The sequence below is a fragment of the Hyla sarda genome, chromosome 2 (assembly GCF_029499605.1).
Source record: "Hyla sarda isolate aHylSar1 chromosome 2, aHylSar1.hap1, whole genome shotgun sequence".
Lineage (NCBI taxonomy): Eukaryota > Metazoa > Chordata > Amphibia > Anura > Hylidae > Hyla > Hyla sarda.
Window position 1 is genome coordinate 218,062,396 of NC_079190.1, and position 20,972 is coordinate 218,083,367.

The following is a 20,972-nucleotide window of genomic DNA, read 5'->3' on the forward strand; positions in this document are numbered from 1 at the left end:
AAGACCAGATGATGTCAATCTCAAAGGTTTTAAATGCCCAGACTCATCTGACCTTGCTCCAACAACCAGCACCATGGGTTCTTCTAAGCAGTTGTCTAGAAAGCGGAAACTGAAAATAGTTGACGCTCACAAAGCTGGAGAAGGCTATAAGAAGATAGCAAAACATTTTCAGATGTCAATATCCTCTGTTCGGAATGTAATTAAGAAATGGCAGTCATCAGGAACAGTGGATGTTAAAGGGGTTATCCAGCATAAGGTGATTTTAGTACGTACCTGGCGGACCGTAATGGACATGCTTAGGAAGGATCTGCGCTTGTCTTGGGCTAAATGGCTATGCTGTGAGATTACTAGAATACTGTGGCTAGCTTTCTGTGAACTTGTATTTCCTGTTTTCAGTTTTCTTGTTTGCCTACAAATCCCATGACACCATTTTCCTCCTTCCCACACATCAGCTACCCCACCTATTGAAACATAAATGAGCTGCAGACCTGTGGTTTCTGTAGGTGTCTACAGCTGTTGCATTAGTTGCAGATTGATCCCTCCACCCATTGAAGCAGACAGGCTCCCTGTCATCAGCTGACTAGTGAGTCAGGTCTCAACCACATTGCAAGCTGGGAAAAATCCAAGACAGCAGTCATTTTGTATGCCGTTAACAATAAATAAATATTGGGGTGACAATCACATAAGAATTGTTAGAAAACCGTTACACACAGGTAAAGACACTGTTATGAACTACACTAACTTTACAGCCCCTGTAGCATAGTCAAATAATTCCCAGAATACCCCTTTAAAGCAAGATCTGGAAGACCAAGAAAAATAGCAGACAGAACAGCTCACAGGATTGTGAGAATAACAATTCAAAACCCACGATTGACTGCACAATCCCTCCAGAAAGATCTGGCAGACACACTATTCCACTATTAAGAGATACTTGTACAAATATGGTCTTCATGGAAGAGTCATCAGAAGAAAACCTCTTCACAAAAATCAGCGTTTGAACTTTGCAAATGAACATATAGACAAGCCTGATGCATTTTGGAAACAAGTTCTGTGGACCGATGAGGTTAAAATTGAACTTTTTGGCCAGAATGAGCAAAGGTACGTTTGGAGAAGAAGGGGAACAGGATTTAATGAAAATAACCTCTGTCCAACTGTTAAGCATGGGGGGGTGGATCAATCATGCTTTGGGGTTGTATTGCAGCCAGAGGCACAGGGAACATCTCACGAGTAGAAGGAAAAATGGATTCAATAACATTTCAGCAAATTTTGGATGCTAACCATCTGTGAAAAAGCTGACGTTAAAAAGAGGATGGCTTCTACAAATGGATAATGATCCTAAAGACACCTCGAAATCCACGGTGGATTATAGGGATGCAAGAAAAAAATAAAAAATAGATTCCCGCGATTATCGCGATTTTTCACTTGCCGATACTGAATAGATTCAAAATATTTTTGAATCGATTCTTTTAGTGATGTGGAATTTGTATCTCCTGATCCCCGGAACAGCATGTCCCGGGCATCAGGAGATACAAGTTCCACATTTTGTCAGCCGGATCTGACGCGGCGGCGGCGCTCTGGGTGTATGGAGCGGGCTCCGACTCGTGCCCACTCCATACTCTGCAGCCCCCGGCTGTTCTCAGTAGCCGGGGGCCGCCGCTAATAGCCAGCATGCGGCGATCGTCGCGGCTGGCTATTAACCCTTTAGATCGCCGCTGTCAAAGCTGACAGCGGCGCCTAAAGGGACATGTGTATGCTCCCTGGTGGGCTAGATCGCCCCGCCCCTGCCCCCCCCGCTGCGCGATCGCGGGCGGGCGATCCACTGTGGAGGTAGCGGAGGGCTTACCTCTGCTTCCCTGCTCTCCGTGGCTCTGCCATTGATAGATCCTGGCTGGACAAGGCTCTATCAATGCATCGCAGATAAATGGAGTTCAATAGAACTCTATTCATCTGTCTGAGGAATCTAATGATTCCTAAAAGACTAATAAAGTGTATAAAAAAAAATTAAATAAAGTTTTAATAAAAGTGTAAAAGACATTGTTTTTTTAGACCGAATCGGTATATATATTGCGATCTATCGTTACCTTGACGGTATCGCGATATATCGAATCGCCACACTGGTATCGCGATTCGAATCGAATCGCCAAATTCTTGGCGATTCGCACCCCTAGTGGATTACATCAAGAGGCGTAAACTGAAGGTTTTGCCATGACCTTCACAATCTCCTGACCTCAACCTGATTGAAAATCTATGGATAGACCTTAAAAGAGCAGTGAGTGACAGATAGCCCAGAAATCTCAAAGAACTGGAAGACTTTTGTAAGGAAGAATGGGCAAAGATACCTCAAACAAGAATTGGAAGACTCTTGGCTGGCTACAAAAAGCATTTAAAAGCTGTGATACTTTTTTGTTTTCTGTTATTTTGAAAGTGTAAATCATGGAAATAAAATCTAAACTTTTGTTGACATAAGAATGTCTAATCTGTAATTTGATGCCTTTTGGAGATTTTTATATCTTTCCTTGGCTTCTTTATGCACATTAATACTAATTTTTACCTGGGGTGCCCAAACTTTTGCTCCCCACCGTACACTGTCACAATCCTTGCTACTATGGGACGGCCTTAGGAATCGATTTTCTTTACCGTCGGCATACACCCTGGTTGCTCAGATGATCTGAAATCCAAACTTCCCTCCAGGAATGGTGTTCTTGGCATTTTCCTGGTGGACAAACAACGGATTTCTTTGCATAGCTGACTTTATTATCGAAGATTTTAACAGGACATCAACTCAAATTAGGCCTGCACGATATATCGCAACGGCAATCGTATAGCGATTTTTGTCAATTGAGATCTCAATTTGGCCGTTGCTAAAAAAGTGTGATTTACCTGCTCCCCAGCCACATCGCCTCCGGTGACAGCGGCCCGACAGCAGGACCTCTGGTGATGGCAGCAGAAGCACCTCACTGCGCTCCCCTACCTTCATTGGCAGCAAGGATTGGCCCAGCAGTCCATGTGACTGCACTTCCCTCCTGTGATTGTCGGCGTGCATCAGGTGAGGAGGTTACCCTCACCACGGCCGGCATAAATAAACGGCGCAGCCGTGCAGCAGGTAAATGAAGCGAGCTAAGGAGCGGAACTCGCTTCATACTGGCTAATGCAGGACATCACTGATCCGGGTGATGTCTGGCTTTAACCGTTTAGACGCTATCATCTAAGTTGATCGAGGCGTCCAAAGTGCCGGTAGCTCAGTGGAGCTGATCGGGACACCCACGGGGTCCCAATCAGCTGAGATGATGGGGGGGAGGTTCCCTACCTGCCTCCGGCTCGTCCGATCAGCGCTCGAATAATGCTGGCAGCATCATCAGCCAGTAGTAATGGAGCACCGATAACAATGATCAATGCTGTGCTATGGGCTCCTATGGCACAACATTGTTCAGTGTCTGCAATCACAAGATTGCATCTAATAGTCCCCATGGCAGTATGCCTCCAGCTGTTGCAAAACTACAACAACTGGAGACACACTGTTTGGAAAACACTGCCCTATGGGGAATAACAAAATTGTGAGAAAAAAAAAAAAAGGTATTAAATATTAATAAGCCCCTCCCCTAGTAAGTTTCAATCGCCCCCTTCCCCCCCCATTTTGAAATAAATTTATGTAAACAAAAACAACCAATCATACGTGGTATTGCCACGTGCGTAAATGTCAGAACTATTAAAATATAACTAAATAAAATCACGTCAGTGGCGTAAAAGTTAAAGAAAAAAAAAAAAAAACACAAACAGGATTGCAGATTTTTGGTCACTTCATATACCAGAAGAAATAAAATGGACATTTATTAAAAAGTGACCAAAAAGTCAAAATAATAATGGTACCGATAGAAAGAAAAAAAAATGGATCACAGCGGGATAAATGAGCCTCATACAGCCCGGTATATGGAAAAATAAGAGAGATATAGGGGTCAGAAGAGGACAATTTTAAATCCTAGGGAAAAAATAAATAAAATAAATAACTCCCAGTCCTTAAGGGAATACACAAACTCCCAGTGTTCCCTTCCCTGTGGCTGCGCAGCACAATAGAGCAACAAAACGCCACCGGAGAGTATGCGGACTTCACTATACCAGGCCCGGAGAGTACGCGGACTTCACTATACCAGGCCAGGCACATGAAATGTGGAGGAGGAATTAAGCTAATTTCTCCCCATTTCATATCCAATCCCCTCTATTTTATGTTCAGTCAATTGGGTGAGTTGGCTTTATGAAATAGAGGGATTGGACATTTCACCATTTGTTTATTATATCGCAATCTCATATCAAAATTGCAATATTTACCTCCATAGTCGCAAATTTTTCCCATATGGTGCAGCCCTAACTCAAATATCAATTATGAAATATGGTCAAAAATTATAAAAATTATGACCTCATGAATTGCAAGAAAAATATAAAAACAAAGCAATTCACATTTAAGCCCACTATTTCTCAGATTTAAAGTTCTTTGATGTAAGTAATGCTAGGAAGGTAGTTTTGCAATATTCTAAAAAAAAAAAACAGGTATTATACAATATGCAGATTTACTGGTTATGATTAATAAACATAAATGAGTTGAATAGTAACACAAGGAATATCAAATATATAAAGATATTAACTAATATATGCTTATGATTCATAAACTACGGTACATGCAGTAGAACTAAAAGTCAAAGAAGTTAGTAACTGTCACAATGTCACAATTTTAACTGATCATCGGCATAGAACTACATGCGGATGATCAGTGTTATCAAGGCTTGAATTCTCCTGTCTGGATCTCAGGCATGGAGAAGTCAATCACCAATTTCACGCCAAGGAAGCAGTTAGGGGACCTTTGTTCCCAGATCAGCCCAACTGTGCTGCTGGGATGGCAATTTTTTCAACTTTAGATGCAGTGATCAACTTTGATCGCCGCATCTAAAGGGTTCCAGCTTTCATTAGCCACCAGGACAGACCCGCTATGACCATGCGTTATAGATCAGGACCGGGCGCAGGGCGTATAGGTACGCCCTGTGTCCTTAAGAGTTTGAACAAAGACTGGAAAATCACGTGGCAGAAAGAGCCCTGGGATGACCTGGAAGCTGTCACAGAACGTCAATGAAGAAAATGACCAGATGTTGGCATGCAGAGGCCACTCACCGGAGTTGGTGCGCACATGACCCGGTTTTCCACAACGCCACTGACACAGCTGGTACGTGTTGCTCCGTCCAGGTCAGGATGACTCGGACATGGCAAACTTGCTGCGGAACCCACCCTAGTGATTGATGTATGCTACACTGTACCCCACACAGCCGCCTATACCCATGGTTCTTGTGTCTCCTAATAAGAAGTGGCTGAAAAAGTGGAATTACACATGAGACCCCCAAAGATTTACCAAAACAAACAATAGGGAAAACCAACAGTCCATAGATGAATATTCGGCAGCTATGAGGAAATCCCACATTTGCCCGACAGACAAAGTGATCAGGAAATATATGTCTGGAATTCCCATGCAAGTTTCTAGTTACCAGGTTCCCCAGGAGTTTTAAACATAACCTACCACTCGAAACCATGATCAGTAGGCTCTAAAACAGTTTTTTTTCCCTTCAAAAATGCATGCAGAATGTGTGCGTTTAAACCCATGTTGTAGCAGAGTCTACTACAGGTTGAAATCTTGGTGTATGCTGTATGTATTTTTTCTAAATAAAAAAAAATAAATACTTGTTTACAGATGCTGTGTATGCAACCTAATTATTTTTGTTGTACTCTCTACGGTTGTCAAGAGCATTTGCTATTTCATCATAGAACCATAGAATTAAAATAACATTCTGCCTCTGCAGTCACGAGGAGTTTATCATCAGTGACTTCTGCTGTAGACCGGTATGAAAGGACTTAACATTTTTAAGCTTATGGCTGTTGATCAGAACCATGTCATAATGTCAGTTACATGTTTATAAGTGATAGCTTTTTACAACGAGGATATAAAAAAAATAATAATAATAATAATAATTATACAATACAAGCTGTCAAAAACAGATCTTTTACTTACGGTCTGTTCATCATCATCTTCTCCTTCCAATACCACACAGTGATATAGGAGTCCAGATTCGGTTGCAATTACAAGGATGTTTGGGACACAGGACAAGCAAAGCACTGAGCAAGCATCATATCCATAGTTATCCTCTGCAGCAGGGTGCATAGGAAGAGGGCCTAGCAGCCTGCCAACATGGCTGCTACTGCAAATAGAAAAACAGGCTGTAAGAATGAGGCAAGATGACAACTTTCCATATACTCTCTTGATATGCCTCTATACTGTAGATTTCAATGCATCTCACCTCCCTTGTAAATCAATGTATATAAGGAAGGTCTCTCCATTCTCATAAAGTATGTACAGAGGATATGCAGCGTTTTGTTTACTGTACAGACCGACACCCCTCGATACAGAAGTTAATGGGCCAAAATCAAATGCAACAGCAATCTCACCAAGGGAAGCTTTGTAAGAGCGCCTGTAAGAAGAAAGTAAACAGATCTGTTAGCCAAACATCACTGCTTGTAAAAGGGGTACTCCGCTGGAAAACATTTTTTAAATCAACTGGTGCCAGAAAGTTAAACAGATTTGTAAATTACCTCTATATAAAATCTTTATTCTTCCAGTACTTATGAGCTGCTGTATGATCCAAAGGAAGTTCTATTCTTTTTGAATTTCCTTTCTGTCTGACCCCAGTGCTCTCTGCTGACACCTCTGTATTTTAGGAACTGTCCAGAGCAGGACAGGTTTGCTATGGGGATTTGCTCCTACTCTGGACAGTTCCTAAAATGGACAGAGGTGTCAGCAGAGAGCACTGGGGTCAGACACAAAGGAAATTCAAAAAGAAAAGAACTTCCTGTGGAGCATACAGCAGCTGATATTACCCGAAGAAATAAGATTTTTTAATAAAAGTAATTTACAAATATGTTTGACTCTGGAATCCGTTTATATAAAAAAAATAATAATACGTTTTAAAAGCAGAGTACCCCTTTAAACACTAAACAGAAAAAAAAAAAGATATCCAAAGATTTTAATACACACATATCCTAGAGAAAAATACCACTTGTTATTATACAGCATAAGGCAAAAGGTATATACCTATTCTGAGGTTGAACTGATGTCTCCTCATCTGCATTGGACAGTGGGATAACTTTTTCCGGAGAGAAATGATCATGAAGCTTGTATATTCTGTAAAATAAAGTAAAAGGTTCCTCAAAAGGGACTGTGTCATCCTTTGAATGTTTTTGTATTTTTTAAACCCCTTAAGTACGCAGGGTTTTTCAGTTTTTGCATTTTCGTTTTTTCCTCCTTACCTTTGAAAAATCATAACCCTTTCAATTTTCCACCTAAAAATCCATATTATGGCTTAGATTTTGCGTCACCAATTCTACTTTGCAGTGACATTAGTCATTTTACCCAAAAATGCACGGCGAAAAGGAAAAAAAATCCTTGTGTGACAAAACCAAAGAAAAAACACCATTTTGTAACTTTTGGGGGCTTCCATTTCTACGCAGTGCATATTTCGGTAAAAATTATTATTCTGTAGGCCCATACGGTTAAAATGATATCCTACTTATATAGGTTTGATATTGCCGTACTTCTGGAAAAAATCATAACTACATGCAGGAAAATTTATACGTTTAAAAATGTCATCTTCTGAGCTCTATAACTTTTTTATTTTTCCACATACAGGGCGGTTTGAGGACTCCTTTTTTGCGCTGTGACCTGAGGTTTTTAGCGGTACCATTTTTGTTTTGATCGGACTTTTTGATCACTTTTTATTCATTTTTTAATGGTATAAAGAGTGACCAAAAATACGCTTTTTTGGACTTTGGAATTTTTTTTACGTGTACGCCATTGACCGTGAGGTTTAATTAACAATATATTTTTATAGTTCGGACATACGACGTTTATATTTATTTACATAGTTTGTTTTTTTTATGGGAAAAGGGGGGTGATTCAAACTTTTATTAGGGAAGGGGTTAAATGATCTTTATTAACACTTTTTTTTTTTACAGTGTTATAGCTCCCATAGGGACCTAACACTGCACACACATCTTTTACACAGATCACTGGCGTGTATTAACACGCCTGTGTTCAGTGTTATCAGCGCTTGACTGCTCCTGCCTTGGATCTCAGGCACGGAGCAGTCATTCACCGATTGGATACCAAGGAGGCAGGTAAGGGCCCCTGCGGCATATAGCGGGAGCCGGCGGAGGACGTAAATATACGCCCTTCGTTGATAAGGGGTTAAACCTAATTTACATTAATTCCAGCTGATAACATTTTTCATGAATTTCCTACTTTTGGCAAGAAAACTAACTGTAAAAAGTGAAGCAAAGCAACCTGTAAACCTCACACCTCTCCCCTTGTAGCCGTGTGCAAAACAGGGGGGGGGGGGGGGGGAAGTAGGCAACGTTATTACTTTGCCATCTTGTTAGTGTTGACACCATGAGACAGAGAATTGCCCAGAGGTAGACCATTAAAATAGCCAGCAGAGATCAAAGCCAGGTGCCAGCAGGTATGGAGCGGGCTCAAGTCCTGAGCCAGCTTTATACACTGTTGATGCCGATGGACGTGTATACTTCAACAGGCTATGTTCATATTTTGGTTTTAGTCTTTGCTTGTGTAAAACCAACCCTATTATTTCACTAATAGTGGGTAAGCCCAGGCAGAGTAAATATCTCTGACACAGGTATGATTTTAAGAACGTATTAAAATGTATAAAAGTCAAGGATTTCTAACAAAGGCAAGCAAGATACAATACATTATTTTACCTTATGGTATTATCAGATGTTAGTAAAATCAGACGAGGTTCTTGTGTCTCACTAGGGTACCATGCCGCATGCTTCAGAATCAGGGAAGTGGAGCTAGTGAAAATTCTCTCAGCAATTGGGATAGTTCTACACAGAAAAGAAAACAATGGCTTATTAATAATAATGCATAAATGTTAAATCTGTATTGACAAATGCATCAAATTTATACAAAGAATCAATATTTACAGTGTTTATTGGAACACTTTCAAAACGTTTCTAATTGCCCCTGACATGCTGGACATCCTGAATGATGAGAACCCATTTTTACCTAATCAGTGCTTGGAGTTTATCACAATTTCTATGTATTTGTTTGTTCACCTACTTTTGAGAATTGACCACAGGTTCTCAATGTGATTGAGATCTGGGGAGTTTTCTGGCCATAGGCTCAATACGTCAATGTTTTATTCATTGAGCCATTTAGTTATCACTTTGTCCTTGTGACATGGTGCTCCATCATGCTGGAAAAAGCATTGTTTATTGCCAAATTCCTCCTAGATCATTGGGAGAAAACGTTCTTGGAGGCTGTTTAGATACCAGCAAGTGCCAAGACCTGGGCTGTTGTAAAATACAAGAATTTTTTGGGAAAAGTATGGAGGTTAAAGTGAACTTTTGCTCAAATATGTGCTGGGCGGTATATCGGTATGAACCGGATAGTTTTTTTTTTTCTCCCACGGTATGGATTTTTGCCCATACCACTATACCGGTCGGGCCCCTCCCCCACCCTCCGAGTCAATAAAAAAAATTAAACTTACCCGTAATGGGGGTGGTCCAGGCCATCCATCCTTCCTGTAGTGTCCGGCGGCATTCCGGGTGGAGGGTGAACCGGTCCGGACTGTTCTTCTCCGGGGTCCTCTTCTCCACTCCGGGCAGGCTCCGGCCTAGTAACGCTGCATACACGCCGCTGCTCAGTGACATCCGTGCGCAGCGACGCACCTGATGTCATGGCGTAGCGGCTTCTATGCAGCGTACTAGGCTGGAGCCTGCCCGGAGTGGAGAAGAGCACCCTCGGAGAAGAAGAACAGCCCGGACCGGTTCACCCTCCACCCGGAATGCCGCCGGACACTACAGGAAGGATGGCCCGGACCACCCTCCCCGGACGGTCCCTGCAGCAACTGGGAAGGTGAATCAGGGTTCTGGGATGGACAGGGGTCTGTATAATATACTATACCTACAGTAGGCCCTCCAGCTGTTGAGGCTCTCCAGCTGTTGCAAAACTACAACTCCCAGCATGCTCGGACAGCCAACGGCTGTCCGGGCATGCTGGGAGTAGTAGTTTTGCAACAGCTGGAGGCACCCCTAGTTGGGAAACACTGACCTATACTATACACTACTATATAGTCCAACATGCTAGGAGTTGCAGTTTTGCAACAGCTGGAGGCTGTAGGGTTGTTCGTTACATCTATTTAAAAGGGTACTCCACTGCCCCAGTGTTCAGATCAATTAGTTCCAAAAGCCCATTTAGTTCCGATACGCCACCTCAATGCAAGTCTCAATGTAAAAAAAATAAAATACTGTGAAATACCGTGATACTCATTTTTGGTCATATCGCCCAGCACTAGCTCAAATGTTGCCATATTAGGCCATAATTTGAAGGTTATTATGAAAAGGATTCAGCTACGGGATCAGCTCAACACCAGGACTGGGGTAAAAGGTCTTCTCTTATGACGGTTGGAAAATGTCTGGAGAAGAAAAGGTGAGCACTACTATGGGTCCTGTGTCATGCCAACATTCTGAGACCATTCATGCGTGGGTTTGCCCTTCATCCAAGAGATTGGGCTCACTCACAAATTTGGGGATCAACAGTGCCCTTTGCAGCATGATCGAGACCATGTCACAAGGCAAAGGTGATCACTAAGAAGGAGGTTTATCATTCTTTCCAAACTCATGGCTTTTATATCAATTTTTTTTAACTTAAAGAAATTACGTGAGCAGATTCCAGAAATGTGCTTTGGAATAAGCAAAAAATTGCTTGGTAAAAAAAAAAACTCTGAAATTTTGGGTTCATTTGCTCCAGCATCAACACTCTTGGCCACAACTGTAGACGTAGTTGATACCCATTAAAATATATATATATATATTCCTCGAAAAGAATTTGTATATCATCAAATAAACATAAGAATAATCAAAAATACCTGCAATTCACAGTCTTTTCACCTCCTTCAAACTCAGAGTTTTTGCCCCAGCGCTTAGGGACATCCAGGACCATCAAGCCTTTGTTACCAATCAAAGCAATATGCTCCTGCGTAGGGTTCAGCAGGACCTCAGTCACATCAAACAACGGGGCGTTGATACAGAGCAGCTTCTGAAGAAGAAATAAGACATATCAATGCCACTTCACCATCTGTAAAGGTTTTCAACAGTAGAAAAGTAAATAATGGTAAGTAGTGAAGGACGCTTTATCCTCCCGCACACGCCTTCCATTCATCTTTATGGGAGAGCTGGAGATACAAGTACTGCCTTCGGGTATCTCAGGCTCTCCTATGGAGATCAATAGAGGTGCGCCAGAGAGCTGCTCAGGAGATCATTGGGGGTCCCAGCAGCTGGATGCCCTACGATCAGACACTTATCCCCTATTCTTGTTATAGGGGATACATTGTCCTTCACTGCAGTAAAATTATAAAATGATAACAATTACAGGTACAACATTTCAAGGCCTTAAAACAATGCTTCCCAACCAGTGGCTCAGGGGGTCACACAAAGCGCATGTAGCACCTCCCATTGAACCCCAATAATAATGGAGTGTATAACGGGGTTAGGAGTAACAGTTGTTGGCTGAGCGAGTGTTCCGAGGACAATTGAATCCACGCACTGTCTAATTTCTATAAAAGCCTCCTGACTCTCTGACAGATGATTTTTGGGGAAAGAAGGATCAGACATGTTGAAATTCAGCCAATAGATGTGTGTTCTCTGAACTGTGGAGCTCAAATATTGCAAAACTACAACTCCCAGCATGCCACGGTGGTGGAAAAAAAAAACTACAACTCCCGGCATGCCACGCTGGTGAAAAAAAAAATACAACTCCCGGCATGCCACGCTGGTGAAAAAAAAAATACAACTCCCGGCATGCCAGGCTGGTGAAAAAAAAAATACAACTCCCGGCATGCCAGGCTGGTGAAAAAAAAAATACAACTCCCGGCATGCCAGGCTGGTGAAAAAAAAAATACAACTCCCGGCATGCCAGGCTGGTGAAAAAAAAAATACAACTCCCGGCATGCCAGGCTGGTGAAAAAAAAAATACAACTCCCGGCATGCCAGGCTGGTGAAAAAAAAAATACAACTCCCGGCATGCCAGGCTGGTGAAAAAACTACAACTCCCGGCATGCCAGGCTGGTGAAAAAACTACAACTCCCGGCATGCCAGGCTGGTGAAAAAACTACAACTCCCGGCATGCCAGGCTGGTGAAAAAACTACAACTCCCGGCATGCCAGGCTGGTGAAAAAACTACAACTCCCGGCATGCCAGGCTGGTGAAAAAACTACAACTCCCGGCATGCCAGGCTGGTGAAAAAACTACAACTCCCGGCATGCCACGCTGGTGAAAAAACTACAACTCCCGGCATGCCACGCTGGTGAAAAAACTACAACTCCCGGCATGCCACGCTGGTGAAAAAACTACAACTCCCAGCATGCCAGGCTGGTGAAAAAACTACAACTCCCAGCATGCCACGCTGGTGAAGAACTACAACTCCCAGCATGCCACGCTGGTGAAAAAACTACAACTCCCAGCATGCCACGCTGGTGAAAAAACAACAACTCCCAGCATGCCACGCTGGTGAAGAACTACAACTCCCAGCATGCCAGTTTGGAAACCCAGGCTCTAGATGTAAACAGTGAAGGTTCCAATGGAACAACAAGCAGCAGAGGTCTTGTGTGAATTGTCACCAAAAGTATATCAATATTTCATGCTTCATAACTTATATAGGGGGCACCTCAGACAACCCATCTCTGGGCCTGTCTCATGGGCACTGGCAGCTCGTGGGTCTGAGGTTATGCCCCAGTCTGTAGTATACTGTGCTATATCATCCGATCATATCGCTCGATCAGGTCGGGGTCAGGTAGCCGCAGCTATGGAGTATTTGGCAATGTCTGAACTCTCACCTGCTCACAGCCAGGGCTGCCCGCGTTCAGGCTGCGGAGTCTGATGGTGTGAAAGGCGCAGTCCTCCTGGTTCCAGACCAGCAGGTCACCGTCCACATAGCACAGTAGGTTCTTCAGCTGTGCCGCATTCCTGATAGCAGCCTGTGGCCGCAGCTGCGTGAAAAGCGAGTGTTCACTCAGCGCGTTTTGCCATCCGTCTCCGCTTCTACCCACCGCCGCCATGTTACCCAGGAGCCGGTGTGGGTTCGGAAATCTCACCGCCTATGGCTCTGACGTCACTTGTGAAGGACGGCGGCCTGTGATAGGAGCTGGACGTGAGGGAGGATCAGAGCTGCCGCCCCCTTCTCACTGCCGCACATGGCGGGGTGTGCATCTCCTGGTACTGGAGAACTGCCTTCACCATCTCCGTATTGTAAAGCGCGCCTAAAGATTGCCGCCCACAGCAGCCAGAGCGCTCCACACTGTCCCGAAATCACCACACTGTCCCGTATCTGTGAGACTGCAACTACACAGAATGCCTTAAAAGTCTCTCTGGTGGCAGTGGGAGTTCCATGGCTGGTGATCTACAAGCTGAAGACCCGCCTGATATGTAAACTATAGCCCTCCAGCTGTCCCGAAACTACATCTCCCAGCATCCCTGTATGCAGGGGTCAAGTCCTGGGAAAAAAAGTGTGGGAACTCACCCAAGATATCTGCTCAAGGGCGCCAGCTAATGGGAACGGTGTTCCTGCTGTGGAAAATTTGCAGGAACTCAGTTCCCATGCGTTCCTGCAGGACTTGAGCCCTGCATGTATGTCTAATCTGACAGTGGGATCTCATCATTAAGTGACATGCTCTAGAATCTAGATCATTGTTCTCCCTGTTATGTAACTACAAGTCCCAGCACCTCTGCATGTCTGATTTGATAGTGGGATATCATTATAAAGTGACATTCTCTAGATCATTGGTCTCTAGCTGTTATGTAACTATAAGTCCCAGCACCTCTGCATGTCTGATCTGATAGTGGCATATCATTATAAAGTGACATTCTCTAGATCATTGGTCTCTAGCTGTTATGTAACTATAAGTCCCAGCACCTCTGCATGTCTGATCTGATAGTGGCATATCATTATAAAGTGACATTCTCTAGATCATTGGTCTCTAGCTGTTATGTAACTACAAGTCCCAGCACCTCTGCATGTCTGATCTGATAGTGGCATATCATTATAAAGTGACATTCTCTAGATCATTGGTCTCTAGCTGTTATGTAACTATAAGTCCCAGCACCTCTGCATGTCTGATCTGATAGTGGCATATCATTATAAAGTGACATTCTCTAGATCATTGGTCTCTAGCTGTTATGTAACTACAAGTCCCAGCACCTCTGCATGTCTGATCTGATAGTGGGATATCATTATAAAGTGACATTCTCTAGATCATTGGTCTCTAGCTGTTATGTAACTACAAGTCCCAGCACCTCTGCATGTCTGATCTGATAGTGGCATATCATTATAAAGTGACATTCTCTAGATCATTGGTCTCTAGCTGTTATGTAACTATAAGTCCCAGCACCTCTGCATGTCTGATCTGATAGTGGGATATCATTATAAAGTGACATTCTCTAGATCATTGGTCTCTAGCTGTTATGTAACTACAAGTCCCAGCACCTCTGCATGTCTGATCTGATAGTGGCATATCATTATAAAGTGACATTCTCTAGATCATTGGTCTCTAGCTGTTATGTAACTATAAGTCCCAGCACCTCTGCATGTCTGATCTGATAGTGGCATATCATTATAAAGTGACATTCTCTAGATCATTGGTCTCTAGCTGTTATGTAACTACAAGTCCCAGCACCTCTGCATGTCTGATCTGATAGTGGGATATCATTATAAAGTGACATTCTCTAGATCATTGGTCTCTAGCTGTTATGTAACTACAAGTCCCAGCACCTCTGCATGTCTGATCTGATAGTGGCATATCATTATAAAGTGACATGCTCTAGATCATTGGTCTCTAGCTGTTATGTAACCACAAGTCCCAGCACCTCTGCATGTCTGATCTGATAGTGGGATATCATTATAAAGTGACATTCTCTAGATCATTGGTCTCTAGCTGTTATGTAACTACAAGTCCCAGCACCTCTGCATGTCTGATCTGATAGTGGCATATCATTATAAAGTGACATTCTCTAGATCATTGGTCTCTAGCTGTTATGTAACTATAAGTCCCAGCACCTCTGCATGTCTGATCTGATAGTGGCATATCATTATAAAGTGACATTCTCTAGATCATTGGTCTCTAGCTGTTATGTAACTACAAGTCCCAGCACCTCTGCATGTCTGATCTGATAGTGGGATATCATTATAAAGTGACATTCTCTAGATCATTGGTCTCTAGCTGTTATGTAACTACAAGTCCCAGCACCTCTGCATGTCTGATCTGATAGTGGCATATCATTATAAAGTGACATGCTCTAGATCATTGGTCTCTAGCTGTTATGTAACCACAAGTCCCAGCACCTCTGCATGTCTGATCTGATAGTGGGATATCATTATAAAGTGACATTCTCTAGATCATTGGTCTCTAGCTGTTATGTAACTACAAGTCCCAGCACCTCTGCATGTCTGATCTGATAGTGGCATATCATTATAAAGTGACATGCTCTAGATCATTGGTCTCTAGCTGTTATGTAACCACAAGTCCCAGCACCTCTGCATGTCTGATCTGATAGTGGCATATCATTATAAAGTGACATGCTCTAGATCATTGGTCTCTAGCTGTTATGTAACTACAAGTCCCAGCACCTCTGCATGTCTGATTTGATAGTGGGATATCATTATAAAGTGACATTCTCTAGATCATTGGTCTCTAGCTGTTATGTAACTATAAGTCCCAGCACCTCTGCATGTCTGATCTGATAGTGGCATATCATTATAAAGTGACATTCTCTAGATCATTGGTCTCTAGCTGTTATGTAACTATAAGTCCCAGCACCTCTGCATGTCTGATCTGATAGTGGGATATCATTATAAAGTGACATTCTCTAGATCATTGGTCTCTAGCTGTTATGTAACCACAAGTCCCAGCACCTCTGCATGTCTGATCTGATAGTGGCATATCATTATAAAGTGACATTCTCTAGATCATTGGTCTCTAGCTGTTATGTAACTACAAGTCCCAGCACCTCTGCATGTCTGATCTGATAGTGGCATATCATTATAAAGTGACATTCTCTAGATCATTGGTCTCTAGCTGTTATGTAACTATAAGTCCCAGCACCTCTGCATGTCTGATCTGATAGTGGCATATCATTATAAAGTGACATTCTCTAGATCATTGGTCTCTAGCTGTTATGTAACTACAAGTCCCAGCACCTCTGCATGTCTGATCTGATAGTGGGATATCATTATAAAGTGACATTCTCTAGATCATTGGTCTCTAGCTGTTATGTAACTACAAGTCCCAGCACCTCTGCATGTCTGATCTGATAGTGGCATATCATTATAAAGTGACATTCTCTAGATCATTGGTCTCTAGCTGTTATGTAACTATAAGTCCCAGCACCTCTGCATGTCTGATCTGATAGTGGCATATCATTATAAAGTGACATTCTCTAGATCATTGGTCTCTAGCTGTTATGTAACTATAAGTCCCAGCACCTCTGCATGTCTGATCTGATAGTGGGATATCATTATAAAGTGACATTCTCTAGATCATTGGTCTCTAGCTGTTATGTAACTACAAGTCCCAGCACCTCTGCATGTCTGATCTGATAGTGGCATATCATTATAAAGTGACATTCTCTAGATCATTGGTCTCTAGCTGTTATGTAACTATAAGTCCCAGCACCTCTGCATGTCTGATCTGATAGTGGCATATCATTATAAAGTGACATTCTCTAGATCATTGGTCTCTAGCTGTTATGTAACTACAAGTCCCAGCACCTCTGCATGTCTGATCTGATAGTGGGATATCATTATAAAGTGACATTCTCTAGATCATTGGTCTCTAGCTGTTATGTAACTACAAGTCCCAGCACCTCTGCATGTCTGATCTGATAGTGGCATATCATTATAAAGTGACATGCTCTAGATCATTGGTCTCTAGCTGTTATGTAACCACAAGTCCCAGCACCTCTGCATGTCTGATCTGATAGTGGGATATCATTATAAAGTGACATTCTCTAGATCATTGGTCTCTAGCTGTTATGTAACTACAAGTCCCAGCACCTCTGCATGTCTGATCTGATAGTGGCATATCATTATAAAGTGACATTCTCTAGATCATTGGTCTCTAGCTGTTATGTAACTATAAGTCCCAGCACCTCTGCATGTCTGATCTGATAGTGGCATATCATTATAAAGTGACATTCTCTAGATCATTGGTCTCTAGCTGTTATGTAACTACAAGTCCCAGCACCTCTGCATGTCTGATCTGATAGTGGGATATCATTATAAAGTGACATTCTCTAGATCATTGGTCTCTAGCTGTTATGTAACTACAAGTCCCAGCACCTCTGCATGTCTGATCTGATAGTGGCATATCATTATAAAGTGACATGCTCTAGATCATTGGTCTCTAGCTGTTATGTAACCACAAGTCCCAGCACCTCTGCATGTCTGATCTGATAGTGGGATATCATTATAAAGTGACATTCTCTAGATCATTGGTCTCTAGCTGTTATGTAACTATAAGTCCCAGCACCTCTGCATGTCTGATCTGATAGTGGCATATCATTATAAAGTGACATTCTCTAGATCATTGGTCTCTAGCTGTTATGTAACTATAAGTCCCAGCACCTCTGCATGTCTGATCTGATAGTGGGATATCATTATAAAGTGACATTCTCTAGATCATTGGTCTCTAGCTGTTATGTAACTACAAGTCCCAGCACCTCTGCATGTCTGATCTGATAGTGGCATATCATTATAAAGTGACATTCTCTAGATCATTGGTCTCTAGCTGTTATGTAACTATAAGTCCCAGCACCTCTGCATGTCTGATCTGATAGTGGCATATCATTATAAAGTGACATTCTCTAGATCATTGGTCTCTAGCTGTTATGTAACTACAAGTCCCAGCACCTCTGCATGTCTGATCTGATAGTGGGATATCATTATAAAGTGACATTCTCTAGATCATTGGTCTCTAGCTGTTATGTAACTACAAGTCCCAGCACCTCTGCATGTCTGATCTGATAGTGGCATATCATTATAAAGTGACATGCTCTAGATCATTGGTCTCTAGCTGTTATGTAACCACAAGTCCCAGCACCTCTGCATGTCTGATCTGATAGTGGGATATCATTATAAAGTGACATTCTCTAGATCATTGGTCTCTAGCTGTTATGTAACTACAAGTCCCAGCACCTCTGCATGTCTGATCTGATAGTGGCATATCATTATAAAGTGACATTCTCTAGATCATTGGTCTCTAGCTGTTATGTAACTATAAGTCCCAGCACCTCTGCATGTCTGATCTGATAGTGGCATATCATTATAAAGTGACATTCTCTAGATCATTGGTCTCTAGCTGTTATGTAACTACAAGTCCCAGCACCTCTGCATGTCTGATCTGATAGTGGGATATCATTATAAAGTGACATTCTCTAGATCATTGGTCTCTAGCTGTTATGTAACTACAAGTCCCAGCACCTCTGCATGTCTGATCTGATAGTGGCATATCATTATAAAGTGACATGCTCTAGATCATTGGTCTCTAGCTGTTATGTAACCACAAGTCCCAGCACCTCTGCATGTCTGATCTGATAGTGGGATATCATTATAAAGTGACATTCTCTAGATCATTGGTCTCTAGCTGTTATGTAACTACAAGTCCCAGCACCTCTGCATGTCTGATCTGATAGTGGCATATCATTATAAAGTGACATTCTCTAGATCATTGGTCTCTAGCTGTTATGTAACTATAAGTCCCAGCACCTCTGCATGTCTGATCTGATAGTGGCATATCATTATAAAGTGACATGCTCTAGATCATTGGTCTCTAGCTGTTATGTAACCACAAGTCCCAGCACCTCTGCATGTCTGATCTGATAGTGGGATATCATTATAAAGTGACATTCTCTAGATCATTGGTCTCTAGCTGTTATGTAACTACAAGTCCCAGCACCTCTGCATGTCTGATCTGATAGTGGCATATCATTATAAAGTGACATTCTCTAGATCATTGGTCTCTAGCTGTTATGTAACTACAAGTCCCAGCACCTCTGCATGTCTGATCTGATAGTGGCATATCATTATAAAGTGACATTCTCTAGATCATTGGTCTCTAGCTGTTATGTAACTATAAGTCCCAGCACCTCTGCATGTCTGATCTGATAGTGGCATATCATTATAAAGTGACATTCTCTAGATCATTGGTCTCTAGCTGTTATGTAACTACAAGTCCCAGCACCTCTGCATGTCTGATCTGATAGTGGCATATCATTATAAAGTGACATGCTCTAGATCATTGGTCTCTAGCTGTTATGTAACCACAAGTCCCAGCACCTCTGCATGTCTGATCTGATAGTGGGATATCATTATAAAGTGACATTCTCTAGATCATTGGTCTCTAGCTGTTATGTAACTATAAGTCCCAGCACCTCTGCATGTCTGATCTGATAGTGGCATATCATTATAAAGTGACATGCTCTAGATCATTGGTCTCTAGCTGTTATGTAACCACAAGTCCCAGCACCTCTGCATGTCTGATCTGATAGTGGGATATCATTATAAAGTGACATTCTCTAGATCATTGGTCTCTAGCTGTTATGTAACTACAAGTCCCAGCACCTCTGCATGTCTGATCTGATAGTGGCATATCATTATAAAGTGACATTCTCTAGATCATTGGTCTCTAGCTGTTATGTAACTATAAGTCCCAGCACCTCTGCATGTCTGATCTGATAGTGGCATATCATTATAAAGTGACATTCTCTAGATCATTGGTCTCTAGCTGTTATGTAACTACAAGTCCCAGCACCTCTGCATGTCTGATCTGATAGTGGCATATCATTATAAAGTGACATGCTCTAGATCATTGGTCTCTAGCTGTTATGTAACCACAAGTCCCAGCACCTCTGCATGTCTGATCTGATAGTGGGATATCATTATAAAGTGACATTCTCTAGATCATTGGTCTCTAGCTGTTATGTAACTACAAGTCCCAGCACCTCTGCATGTCTGATCTGATAGTGGCATATCATTATAAAGTGACATTCTCTAGATCATTGGTCTCTAGCTGTTATGTAACTATAAGTCCCAGCACCTCTGCATGTCTGATCTGATAGTGGCATATCATTATAAAGTGACATGCTCTAGATCATTGGTCTCTAGCTGTTATGTAACCACAAGTCCCAGCACCTCTGCATGTCTGATCTGATAGTGGGATATCATTATAAAGTGACATTCTCTAGATCATTGGTCTCTAGCTGTTATGTAACTACAAGTCCCAGCACCTCTGCATGTCTGATCTGATAGTGGCATATCATTATAAAGTGACATTCTCTAGATCATTGGTCTCTAGCTGTTATGTAACTATAAGTCCCAGCACCTCTGCATGTCTGATCTGATAGTGGGATATCATTATAAAGTGACATTCTCTAGATCATTGGTCTCTAGCTGTTATGTAACTATAAGTCCCAGCACCTCTGCATGTCTGATCTGATAGTGGGATATCATTATAAAGTGACATTCTCTAGATCATTGGTCTCTAGCTGTTATGTAACTACAAGTCCCAGCACCTCTGCATGTCTGATCTGATAGTGGCATATCATTATAAAGTGACATGCTCTAGATCATTGGTCTCTAGCTGTTATGTAACCACAAGTCCCAGCACCTCTGCATGTCTGATCTGATAGTGGGATATCATTATAAAGTGACATTCTCTAGATCATTGGTCTCTAGCTGTTATGTAACTACAAGTCCCAGCACCTCTGCATGTCTGATCTGATAGTGGCATATCATTATAAAGTGACATTCTCTAGATCATTGGTCTCTAGCTGTTATGTAACTATAAGTCCCAGCACCTCCGCATGTCTGATCTGATAGT

At 42.2% G+C, this 20,972-nt stretch overlaps 1 protein-coding gene across 4 annotated transcripts in view; it reads right to left on the reverse strand.

Moving 5' to 3' along the window:
- The window catches only part of NUP88 (nucleoporin 88), a 72,124-nt gene that overhangs the window by 43,700 nt on the left and 7,452 nt on the right, over positions 1-20,972 (reverse strand). For 2 of the 4 annotated variants that reach the window (XM_056556378.1, XM_056556377.1), the window contains exons 2-6: positions 10,974-11,143; positions 8,803-8,928; positions 7,124-7,213; positions 6,333-6,503; positions 6,047-6,233 (exon numbers count right to left, since the gene is read on the reverse strand). In XM_056556378.1, the coding sequence (XP_056412353.1) occupies positions 6,047-6,233; positions 6,333-6,503; positions 7,124-7,213; positions 8,803-8,928; positions 10,974-11,047 (648 nt within the window). In that variant the 5' untranslated portion in view covers positions 11,048-11,143. Of the gene's footprint in view, positions 1-6,046; positions 6,234-6,332; positions 6,504-7,123; positions 7,214-8,802; positions 8,929-10,973; positions 11,144-12,938; positions 13,525-20,972 lie in introns of those variants that run through there. The other 2 variants (XM_056556376.1, XM_056556375.1) reach the window with 2 other exon arrangements.